This window comes from Furipterus horrens, unplaced genomic scaffold, assembly GCF_987537825.1.
Source record: "Furipterus horrens unplaced genomic scaffold, mFurHor1.1.pri manual_scaffold_13, whole genome shotgun sequence".
Lineage (NCBI taxonomy): Eukaryota > Metazoa > Chordata > Mammalia > Chiroptera > Furipteridae > Furipterus > Furipterus horrens.
Genome location: NW_028327183.1, coordinates 40,085,611 through 40,098,169, shown reverse-complemented (window position 1 = coordinate 40,098,169; position 12,559 = coordinate 40,085,611). Strand labels below are relative to the sequence as shown.

The 12,559-nt window shown below is 44.3% G+C and overlaps 1 protein-coding gene across 3 annotated transcripts; it reads right to left on the bottom strand.

Moving 5' to 3' along the window:
• Nucleotides 1–565: 565 nt before the first annotated feature.
• SELENOV (selenoprotein V) lies at nucleotides 566–11,923 on the bottom strand. 3 transcript variants are annotated; one of them, XM_090260063.1, is made up of 7 exons: nucleotides 11,054–11,923; nucleotides 9,709–9,733; nucleotides 9,536–9,589; nucleotides 9,349–9,423; nucleotides 9,150–9,248; nucleotides 923–1,030; nucleotides 566–766 (listed from the first exon to the last, which is right to left on the bottom strand). In XM_090260063.1, the coding sequence occupies exons 1-5, from the start codon at nucleotides 11,854–11,856 to the stop codon at nucleotides 9,171–9,173; spliced, it is 1,035 nt and encodes a 344-aa protein (XP_090116189.1). In that variant the 5' UTR covers nucleotides 11,857–11,923; the 3' UTR covers nucleotides 566–766; nucleotides 923–1,030; nucleotides 9,150–9,170. The 3 variants fall into 3 exon arrangements, with proteins under 3 accessions (XP_090116189.1, XP_090116188.1, XP_090116190.1); XM_090260062.1 differs by having other exon boundaries at nucleotides 567–766; nucleotides 9,161–9,248; XM_090260064.1 differs by lacking the exons at nucleotides 566–766; nucleotides 923–1,030 and having other exon boundaries at nucleotides 9,184–9,248; nucleotides 9,339–9,423.
• Nucleotides 11,924–12,559: the final 636 nt, after the last annotated feature.

Below are 12,559 nucleotides of genomic sequence, written 5' to 3'. Positions count from 1 at the left end.
GAGGGGGGAGTGGTCCCTGCCTGGAGGCAGCACCGGGGTCAGCGGCAGAGCTGACCTGTCGCAGCCCAGAGAGAATGGGGTCCAAGCTTATAGGATGTCAGGGAAGGGAAGTGTCACTAACTGGGGTCGGGAAGCTTCCTGGTAAAGAATACAAGAGGGTTGCCCTGGCCAGTACAGCTCAGTTGGCTGGAGCGTCATCCAATAACCAAAAGGTTTGGGTTCAATCCCAGATGCCAGCACATGTGATCCCTGGTCTTGGCACATATGGGAGGCAACCAGTTGATGTTTCTCTCTCTCCCTTATTCTCTCACTAAAAGCAAAGGGGGAAAAAAAGTACTCCAGTGAGGATTAAAAAAAAAAAAAATACAAGAGGGTTGGGCTGTGAAGTGTGGGTAGGAAAAAGTTCATGAACCCACAAAGGGCAGGGCAGGGGTGTCTGGGAGGACAGTGAGGGAAAGGGGTTCCTGGTGTCCTGTGTTTCTGCTGCAAACCTGGGGAGCCACATGGGCCCTACACTCACTCTGCCCTTCCCTCCCCCACCAGGCAGATGTTGAAGATGCTGGGAGCCCTGCAGCAGGCAACTTGCACAGACCTCAGGACAGAGGGTGTTGACGCAGATGCAGTAAGACCAGAATGCAGGGAGCCAGACTCTGTATGTATTTTCTCCTTCACCCCACCCAACCTCACCCCAGCCACAGCCACTATCGAAAAAGGACCTGACCCTGACAGCAACATTTCAGCCCTTCTTGTCATCCTGCTGAGGCTCCTGAGATGGAGAGAGAAGAGAGAAAAAAATTAGTAACAATAATGATGACAACTTCATAAAAATAATAGCATTGCCCTGGCTGGTGTGGCTCAGTTGGTTAGAATATCGTCCTGTAACCAAATGGTTGTGGGTTTGATTCCCGGTCAGGGCACATACCTAGGTTGTGGTTTCCATCCCTGGTCCAGGCTCCTATAGGAGGCAACTAATTGGTGCTTCTCTCTCATTTCGATGTTTCTCTCTCCCTTCTCCTCTCCCTTTCTCTTTCTGTAAAAGCAATGAAAAAATGTCCTTGTGTGAGGATAAAAAATAATAATATTAGTGTCTATATCAGGCTTACTATGTGTCAGGCACCACTCTAACCTTTTCATGGATTATAATGCCCACTCCAGTCTTCTTGCCATTTTTCAGACACACCAGACACACTCCTTTCACAGGGCCTTTGCATGTGCTGCTCCTTCTGCCTAGAATACTTTCTACCCACAGGGTTCAATCCCTTCTTTTGAGTGTCTTCCCTAACCATTCAATATAGAGTTGAAAAACCTCACAGCACTCCTTAAAAATGCTTTCATTTGCCTGTGTCTTCTTCATTGTCTGCCTCCCCAAATAGAATATCAGCTCCACTAAGGCAGGAGTTTGTACCTGTTTTGTTCACTGCTGTATCATCCCCAGAGCCTAGAATGGTATCCAGCACATTGTAGGTACTCAGCAAACATTTGTTAAGTAAAATGAAATCCAATGAGGTAAAAACTATCATAAGTAGTTTCTGCTTTACAGAGGAGGAAACTCAGGCACAGAGAGGTTAAGGTATTTGCCTCAGGTCACACAACCACAAAATGACAGAGCTGGAATTACATCCCCCAGATCTGTAAGGTAGAGGATTGTTATTCTTGTCCACCCAACATTGCACCCTAATTATCCCTTCCCACATGGCTCACCAAGACCAACTCCACCTCCAGCTCCAAGAATGGGCACATAAGACTGGCCAAAGACAGCACTACATTCCCTTGAGTCTCAGTTATTGGTTCAGGGATGGACATGTGACCTAATCAAGGCCAATGGGAACCTTCTGCAGGAGATGAAATAACATGAGGTCTGGAATATATTTTCAAATAAGACAGTGAAAAAAAAAAAGTGGGGAGGAAAATAGGCGAAATGAGACAAGGGAAAGATGGTGATAGTTGACCTGCGCAATGGGTACATGGAGTTTATTATACTGGTCTCTCAACTAGTGTGTTAGTATTCCCCCACTTATCTTGAGTATTACATTCTAGACACCACCCCTCTCGCGATAGGTGAAAAGCCGCGAAGTAGGAACTTTACATTTATTTTAGTATTTATATATATTTTAAGGCTTTATAAACCCTTCCCACACACTTATAAACTGTTCCCAGTCCCTTATTAACCTTTCCCACTCCCTTAGTAACCTTTTCCACACTTTTACAAACACTACTTACGTTCCTAAACATATTCTACACTCTTAAACCTAGGTAACTTTAATAGCATATGTATACAGTACCGCAAAATCCTGCGATATAGCAAAAAATCCACGATAAGTAATTAAATATAATATTTTTTAAAATCCCGCCATACAGTGAGGCCACAAAAAGTGAACCGCAATATAGAGAGCAACTACTGTATATCTAAGAGTTCCACCAAAAATATTTTTAAAAATTATAGCCTCCGGTACACTGCTGCCGCCGCACCCAAAAACCTCTGGCCCGCCTCAATAGGTGCCAAACCAACGCGCTGACCACTGTGCCCAGGTGCCAACAGGGCAAGCCCCAGTGGGCGTGAAACCAATGCGCTACCCACCCCAATAGGCCCACAACAAACCTGCCCACGGGTGAGTAGAGGCCTCCCCCTCTGCCGGAACAGGAGAGCAACCAGTCTGCCTTGGACCCACACGCTCTGGTGTGCAACAGGTCAACCCACCCCTGGCCTTCATGAGGGAAGGCACTTGCCTCTGGCTGAGGACAAAGGACAGGGAAATGAATTAGAGGCACTTTGTAATAAGTTTTGGGTGCTGGGTCTTAAGAAAGAACTGGGAGAGCAGCAGACTAGGTCCCAGTACAGAAGAGAGACAGCAGCTCAACAACTGTATACAAGAAGTTCACACCATAAAGGCAGAAAATAAAAGCAGATCAATCTAAGAAGCAGAAACATGACCAGTGCCCAAAATGGGGAGGCGGAATAACACCCCACCAAACAGAAACAACACTCCACCAAAAAGAAAGGAGGAATTCCCAGAAGGAAGGATAGATGACATAGAAGCAAGCAAGCTATCAGACATGGAATTCAAAACAATAGTAATGAGGAAGCTCAATGAACTCGACAAACTCAAGGAAAATTATAACAATCTCCAGGGGAGCTATAAAGAGCTCCAGGGAAGCTATAAGAAGCTTACTGAAAACTACACCAGCATAAAAAAAAGACATAGAAACTATCAACAAGAACCAGGAAGAAATGAAGAATACAATTTCTGAATTGAAGAACGCAGTAGAATCAAACAAAAGCAGGCTAAATGAAGCAGAGGACCGGATCAGTGAGTTAGAGGAGAATGTAGAAAAAAATTCCCAAACAATACAACAAAATGGAAAAAGACTGAAAAAGAGTGAAGAGGCTTTAAGAGAATTGCAGGACAACATGAGATGAAACAACATTCGAATCACAGGGATAAAAGAAGGAGAAGAGGAGGAGCAAGGGATAGAAAACCTGATTGAAAAAGTAATGACAGAAAATTTTCCTAACTTGATGAGAGAAAAAGTCATGCAAGTCCAGGAAGCACAGAGGGTCCCAATAAAAATGAACCCAAAAAGGCCTACTCCAAGGCACATCATAATTAAAATGGCAACATTCAAAGACAAAGAGAGAATCCTAAAAGTAGCAAGAGAAAAACAGCAAATAACATACAAGGGAGCTTTGATAAGGCTATCAACTGATTTCTCAACAAAAATACTACAAGCCAGAAGGGAATGGCAAAAAATATTTCAAGAAATGAAAAACAAAGGCCTCCAACCAAGACTACTCTACCCAGAAAGGCTCTCCTTCAAAATGGAAGGTGAAATAAGGAGTTTCCCAGACAAAGGAAGACTAAAAGAATACATCTCCACCAAACCAGCTTTGCAAGAGATGCTAAAGGGAATGCTGTAAGAAAAAGAAGAAAAAGAAAGGGAGAAGAACACAGGGACAAAGGGAAATGAATAAATACTTGTCAATAATAACCTTAAATGTAAATGGATTAAATGCTCCAATCAAAAGACATAGGGTAGCAGATTAGATACGAAAACATTACCCACATATATGCTGTCTACAAGAGACACACCTAAAAACAAAAGATCTACAGAGACAGAAAGTGAAAGGATGGAAAAAAGTATTCCAAGCAAATGGACATGAAAAAAAAGCTGGGGTAGCAATACTTATATCAGACAAAACAGATTTCACAGCAAAAGACATAAAAAGAGACAAAGGAAGACATTTTATAATACTTAAGAAAAGAATCCACCAAGAAGATATAACCCTTGTAAACATATATGAACCCAACATAGGTGCACCAAAATATATAAGGAAAATATTGGAAGACTACAAAAAAATATATTAATAGCAACACACTCATAGTAGGGGACTTGAATACCCCTTTGTCAACAATAGCCAGATCTTTGAAGCAAAGAAACACCAAGAATATTGAGGCATTGAACAACACTCTAGACAAAATGGGCTTAATGGATATATATAGAACTTTTCATCCCAGAGAAGCAAAATATACATTCTTTTTAAATGCACATGGGACATTTTCAAAGATAGACCACATGGTAGGACACAAAACAAGCCTCAACAAATTCAAGAAAATTGAAACTAGAAATCAACCTCAAGGAAAAAACTCAAAAACATTCAAACTCATGGAGAATGAATAACATGCTATTAAGTAATGAATGGGTTAACAATGATATCAAGGAAGAAATCAAAAAGTTTCTGGAAACTAATGATAATGAACACAGAACAGCCCAAAATCTATGGGATACAGCGAAAGCAGTCCTGAGAGGAAAGTTCATACCAATACAGGCCTACCTAAAAAGGATAGAAGAATCCCAAATAAAAAATCTAACCCTACAGCTACAAGAACTAGAACAACAACAACAAACAAAGCCCAGAGCGAGTAGAAGGAAGGAAATCATCAAGATCAGAGCATAATTAAATGACATAGAGAATAAACAAACAATTAAAAGACCAACAAAACTAGGAGCTGGTTCTTTGAAAAGATAAACAAAATTGACAAGCCTTTAGCTAGTCTCATCAAGAAAAAGAGAGAGAAAGAACCCAAATAAACAAAATCAGAAATGAAAAAGGAGATATCACGACCAATATCACAGAAATACAAAGGATTGTAAGAAATTACTACAGACAACTATACGGTAAGAAACTTGACAACCTAGATGAAATGGACAAATTTTTAGAAACATATAATCTTCCAAAACTAAATCAGGAAGAAGCAGAAAGCCTGAACAGACCGATAACAAAGACTGAAACTGAAACAGTAATAAAAAAAAACTCCCAGTGCACAAAAACCCTGGACCGGATGGCTTCACAGGTGAATTTTACAAAACATTTAGGGAAGAACTAACACCTACTCTTCTCAAACTATTCCAAAAAACCCAAGAAGAGGGAAAACTCCCAAACTCTTTCTATGAAACCAGTATTACCCTAATTCCAAAACCAGGTCAAGACACAACAAAGAAAGAAAACTACACACCAATATCACTGATGAACATAGATGCTAAAATCCTCAACAGAATATTAGCAAACCAGATCCAGCAACACATTAAAAAGATCATACATTATGATCAAGTGGGATTCATCCCAGGGATGCAAGGATGGTTTAATACTCGCAAATCAATAAATGTAATACACCACATAAACAAAATGAACGACAAAAACCACGTGATCATATCAAGATGCTGAAAAGGCATTTGATAAAGTACAACACCCATTTATGATGAAAACACTCAGCAAACTGGGAATAGAGGGAGCATACCTCAGCATAATAAAAGCCATATACGAGAAAACCAAAGCCATCATACTCAATGGACAAAAACTGAAAGCATCCCCCCTGAGATCAGGAACAAGACAAGGGTGTCTACTCTCTCCACTCCTATTCAACATAGTATCTGAAGTTCTAGCCACAGCAATCAGACAAGAAAAAGAAATGAAAGACATCCAAATTGGAAAAGAAGAAGTAAAACTGTCACTATTTGCAGATGACATGATAGTATACATAGAAAACTCTGTAGACTCCACCAAAAAACTACTTGACCTAATAAGTGAATTTGGCAAAATAGCAGGGTACAAAGTCAATATTCAGAAATCAAAGGCATTTCTATACACCAACAATAAAATATCAGATAGAAACTAGAAAAAAAATCCCACTTACTATAGCAACAAGAAAAATAAAGTACCTGGGAATAAATTTAATCAAAGAGGTAAAAGACCTGTACTCAGAAAACTATATAACACTGAAGAAAGAAATTAAGGAAGATACAAATAAATGGAAGCATATACCATGTTCATGGATGGGAAGAATCAACATCATTAAAATGTGCATACTACCCAAAGCAATTTATAGATTCAATGCAATCCCTATTAAAATACCAGCAATGTATTTCACGGACCTAGAACAAGTACTTCAAAAATTTTTATGGAACCAAAAAAGAGCCCGAATGGCCACAGCAATCTTGAGACAGAAGAACACAATAGGAGGACTCACAATACCTGATATCAAACTATACTACAAGGCCATCAAAACAGCCTGGTACTGGCATAAGAACAGACATACAGATCAATGGAACAGAATACAGAGCCCAGAAATAAACTCAGGCCTCTATGGTCAACTAATATTTGACAAAGGGGGAAGCAACATAAAATGGAATGAGAAGAGCCTCTTCAACAAATGGTGCTGGGAGAACTGGACAGGAACGTGCAAAAAAATGAAACTAGACCACCAATTTACGCCACACACCAGAATAAACTCAAGATGGATCAAAGATTTAAATGTAAGACGTGACACCATAAAAATCTTAGAGGAAAACATAGGCAGGAAAATTTCAGATATCCCATGTAACAATATTTTCACTGCTACATCTCCTAAGGCAAAGGAAATAAAGGAAAAAAATAAACAAATGGGACTGCATCAAACTAAAGAGTTTCTGCTCAACAAAAGAAAACATCAGCAAGATGAAAAGGAAACCAACCATATGGGAAAGCATATTTGCCAATGACACATCAGATAAGGGATTAATTTCCAAAATATATAAAGAACTTACACATCTCAACACAAAGAAGACAGACAACCCAATTAAAAAATGGGCAAAGGACCTGAACAAATACATCTCCAAGGAAGATATACAGAGGGTCCAGAGGCAAATGAAAAAATGCTCAACATCACTAGTCATCAGAGAGATGCAAATAAAAACCAGAATGAGATACCACTTTACACCAGTCAGAATGGCCATCATCAACAAATCAACAAAAAGGGCTGGCGAGGATGTGGAGAAATGGGAACCCTACTGCACTGTTGGTGGGAATGCAGATTGGTGCAGCCACTATGGAAAACAATATGGAATTCCTCAAAAAACTAAAAATGGAACTGCCTTTTGAACCAGCGATTCCACTACTAGGATTATACCCAAAGAATCCTGAAATCCTAATTCAAAAGAACTTATGCACCCCTATGTTCATAGAAGCACTGTTTACAGTAGCCAAGTGCTGGAAACAACCCAAGTGCCCATCTGTAGATGAGTGGATGAAAAAACTGTGGTACATTTACACAATGGAATACTGTGCAGCAGAAAGAAAGAAGGAACTCCCGCCATTTGCAACAACATGGATGGAACTAGAGAGAGTTATGCTTAGTGAAATAAGCCAGGCAATGAAAGAAAATACCATATGCTATCACCCAATACAGGAGACTAATGAACAACACAAATAAATAAACAAAATTGAACAAGAAACAGAGTAACAGTTATCAGGGGGGAGAAGGGTGGGAGGGGGTAAGTAGGGGAAGAGTTTAGCAAAGGAACTAGTATAAATAACCCATGAAAATGGACAACGGGGTCGGGATGGACCGTAGGAGAAGGGGTGGGCTGGGTGGGGGGTAGCAATGAGGGGAAAAGTGGGACAATTGTAACAGAAAAACAATAAAAATAAAATTAAAAAATAAAAGTTAAAGACAATAAAATTTTTAAAAATAAAATAAAATTATAGTCTTCGTTTATATAAAATTCTAGAAAATGAAAATAATCTATGGTGACAGAAAGCAGATCAGTCATGTTCTGGGATAGGATAGAGGCTGGGAGAAATTATAGAAGTTTCTGAGGAAACCCTGGAGGTTGATGGGTGTGTTCTTCATTATCTTCATTTTGGTGACGGTTTCACAGATGTATTCGTATGTCAAAACTCATGTACTGTTCCTTAGATATCACACCTCAATAAAGTTGAAAACAAATACAAAAAATAGATATACAACAAAGTATTAAATCAGTAGCAGCTTAAAAATAAATGTTTTTAAAAATCATAGCAGCTTGCAAATGTGCAATACGTGAAGTGACTTCAAAATTCAGCACCAGTGGTAAATAAATTGTTGTGCATGTGCCTCAATACCTTCAAACAACAGCGTTAGCGATAGCACCTCTGCGATGCTGGATTCCCTGTCAGGTACCTGTGCAGTCTGATGCTGTAGCCACAGGCGGCTGGTGAGAGTAATAACTGAGGGTTTTTTTGTTTGTTTGTTTGTTTGTTTGTTTGATAAATTTTTTTTCTTTTTCTTTTTAGCATTTATTTATTTGTTTATTTACTTATTTTTAGAGAGAAGGGAAAGGAGAAAGAGAGGGAGAGAAGCATCACTGGGTGGTTGCCTCTCACTCGCGCCCCCAACTGGGGACCTGACGTGCAACCTAGTCATGTGCCCTGACTGGGAATCGAACCAGCGACACTTGGCTCCCAGGCCGATGCCATAACTGAGTTTTTAATGTATTTAATTTTAATGAACTTAATTTTAAATTGAAAAGCCACATGCTGTTATTAGATAGCTCAGCTTTACAACTAAAAGCTTAAAAAATAAATCTACAACTCTTTTGAAAATAAGTTGATAGCCGACATACAGAGCCCTACTCTGAGCTGTGCACGATTTAGTATCTTATATGAGGCAGCTCACAGAATCATCTCAACCCTCCCATTTTGCGGAAGAAAAATCTGAGACTCAAAAAGGGTGTAGATGACTTGTCCTGATATAACAGTGAGAACTGGCTGAGCTAGGACTGGGATTGGGGAATCTTTGTCCTGCCTGCTGTCTACCTACTCACCCACAGCCCCGCCTCCACCCCTCCCACCTCACCTCCAGCTCACCAGTTGCCTGCTATGTTTTCCTGATTTCTTCACTGATAATGTTCACAATTTTCTGCAGTCCGGCCTCATCCACAAAGCCATCACCTTTCTGGACACAGAGAGAAAAGAACACAGACATGTGTGTCTCCCATGATCTGGGACCCCAACACCACCCTCCTGCTCTGTCTGGGACCCTTACTCAGAATCACCTTCTTTGAATGAACCAATTTTCCATCCACAAACACTTCAAACTCCCCAGTAGCCTGTGCAGATATGTCTTCTTCCTGGGGAGGGAATATTGGGGGTGGGGGAAGGATAAGAGCTCCAATCCTCCAAGTACCTCGGTGTCTCAGACACCTGACTACCTCCCACTCCCCCAGCCACCAGCACACTCACAAAGAGTAGACAATTTGGGAATTGCTGCTCCAGGCTCTTTTTCAGTAGAATGTACTGGGGGGAGATGAAATCATATGATCATGGGTCATGGGTCTTGTCGGGAGTGGAAACAGGAACCCCTTCCAGATTTCATGTCCCACACTCTTCCCACTTCCAAAGCCAAAACTACTTACCCGGAGGCTATAGCTTCAGAGGCCACTGGAGGCCACAGGCAAAAGGGGGGAGGCAGAGAGAGACAGAAGACACCGAATTAGTATCTCCCCAAGCCCAGAGGGTCCCTGTGAACACCTGAGTCAGATTGCATCCTTGCCCTGCTCAGACCCTTCCCATAGTGCCATCTTACTCAGGGCAGAAAACCACAGCCCTCCCCACAATCAACAAGCCCCCACAGAATCTGCTCCTGTGCCTTTCTACCCCATCTCCTCCCACTCTCCCCCTCTTCCACTCGAAGAATGCTGTTTCTCTTATATCTGCATGGCTGCTTCTCTGCCCCCCTTCAGGTCTTTTCTCATGTCACTTTCTTGGTGATGCCTTCCTGACCACCCCAGTTAAAACTGTGATTCTCCCCCCTGCCCAAGATAATTTACTGTGTCATACTTATTCCACACCAGAATATCAGTACCAAGGACAAGAATCTCTGTCTCAGCACTGCTTGTGTCCCTGGTGGGTCTGGCACATGGGAGGTGCTTAATAAATAGTTGTTGAATGAATAAAATAATGAATCTATGGAGTCAGAGAGATAGAAAGGAGGAGATGGGCAGAGAAAAGGAGAAGAGGAGATGAGGAAATGGATGGGAAAAAGAGAAAGAGACACACACAACATGGGGAAAGGAGAAGAGACAGTGATTTGGGTGGAGAGACAGCCCCGGGCAGAGACATAAGAGAGAAAAGTGGGAGCGATAGGGGTAGAAAACCTTCTAGAGCAGGAGAGAGGCATGGGGATCTAAGGGACAAAGCCCCTCCCTCAGAGACATTCAGTCCTGCCTCTCATGGAGGTCAAGGAAGGTCATTTCTGTTACTGTAGTCCTTCACACAAAGAGACACTCCAAATCTGGGGCCAGCCTTCACTTAGCAGACTCCTCCTCACTGAGGAGATCCATTTCAAGTGCCATCTCCTGAGAAAGACTGTCCCTAACCACCCAGTGTGAAGTCCCCACCTTTGTCCTCCCTCAGGGCACTCTGCCTTTGGGTCTGCTCCGCACTTCATCTCTAGCTCAGGCCTGGCCCATGGAGGGCAGGACACTCGGTAAGGAATGGAGAGAGGAACTGGAGTTAATGAAGGAAGCTTGGAGCCAGGACTCACTTCTGGGGGCAGAGCGGGAATTTGAACCCAGAGCTCTCTAGCCCAGAGATGATTGGGGGTGGGGGGGCAAGTTTCCCACCTGGGAATTGAGAGTCCCTCCCCTCACCTTACCTTCAAATCCCCAAAGCCCCAGCGTATACCCTTCCTGCCCTTTCCCCATGGGGACGAAGGCAGGTGTGTGTAGGGGGTCGGGGGTGGAGGGGACAGCCCCTCACCAGTAGATCACTCTAATCACAATCTTGTTGTCCACTTGAAGATACTCGCTAGTGGAGGCGAATGTGTTGGCAGAAATAGGTAAGGAGGCGGCCAAGGGGACTGTGCCCAGGATGGGCGCAGGGATAGGTACAGACATGGAATCGGTCAGCTTGGTGGCCGTGGGATCTGCCCTCGGCGTGGACCCGAGAATGGACCCCAGTAACTCGGTGGTCACTGGAGTAAGCTCAGGAAGGGGCTCTTGTGTGGCCCCCGATCTAATGGCGACTGATGATGGGACGTGCTTCACACCGGGGGTCAGCGCAGGATCCTTTTCAGGCGACAAAGTGGGCTCTGGCGCAGGTTCTGGGGGTGGATCCAAAGGTAGGGTGCAGCTCGGGAAGGACTCCAAGTCAGAGGCCGTGGCCGGGACCGAGACCACCGGGACCGGGGCCAGGGAGGAGGTAGGTGTTGAGGCCCGGACGGCGGTCAGGGTCCGGACCAGAGTCGGAGTTCGGGCTGGAGCCGAGGCCGGGATCGGAGTCGGGAACTGGACCGGAGCCGAGGCTGTGACTGGAGTTGGGGCCCGGACCGGGATCGAGGGCCTGGCCGGAGTCGGGGCCCGGACCGGGGTCAAGGGCCTGGCCCGAGTCGGGGCCCGGACCGGGATCGAGGGCCTGGCCCGAGTCGGGGCCCGGACCGGGGTCGAGGGCCTGGCCGGAGGCACGGACCGAACCGGCAACGAGGACCCGGCCGGTGTTGAACCCCGGAGTAAGGCGGAGGTCCGGGCCGGAAAGGGGGCTGAGGCCCGCGTCTGGTTGTTCATGGAGGCCCAGGGGACCCGGGAAAACCCAGGCTGGGATCCCGGCCACCCTCCTTCCTGGGGCAGAGAGCCTGGCCCGCACGGGGTTCTATAATGGGACGCGAGCACAAGGGGGCACTGTTACACCGAGTTCCACTGGCGCGCAGGTTCCGTTGCTCCGGGCCAGCGGTGAGGCAGGACCTCTAGATGTCTCCAAAAGATTCCCGCCCCCTTAACCCTTACCACTACGGTAAGGAACGTGCTGATTGCTCCAGGGTTCCCTCATTGTCGTTAACATTCATGTGTTCGGTGTATGTTTATTGAGTGCCTGTCGTGTGCACAGTCCCGTGCTGGACGATTCTGGGGACAGAGCAGCCATCAGGAAGGCCCTGGCCCCGTGACCAGGCTCCCTGTCCAGTGGGGGAGACATAGCATCACTAAACAATGACAGCCCACTGTGGTCAGGACTGAGGTGGGGGAGGCAGAGGCAGAGGCAGAGAGGAGTCAGAGATGTGGTGAGAGAAGCATAGGGACCCATGGGACCCAAGAAGAGGGACTAGAACCAGTCTGGAGCAGAGAGGGCCCCCTAGAAGAGGAGACAGCTGAGGAACCTGGAGAACAATAACAACAACAAGAGATTTTACATTTATATATTGCTGAGTGCTACACACATGCCCACAGCTAGTAAGTGGCAGAGCCAGGATTCAAACGGAAGCCGTCCGCCTGC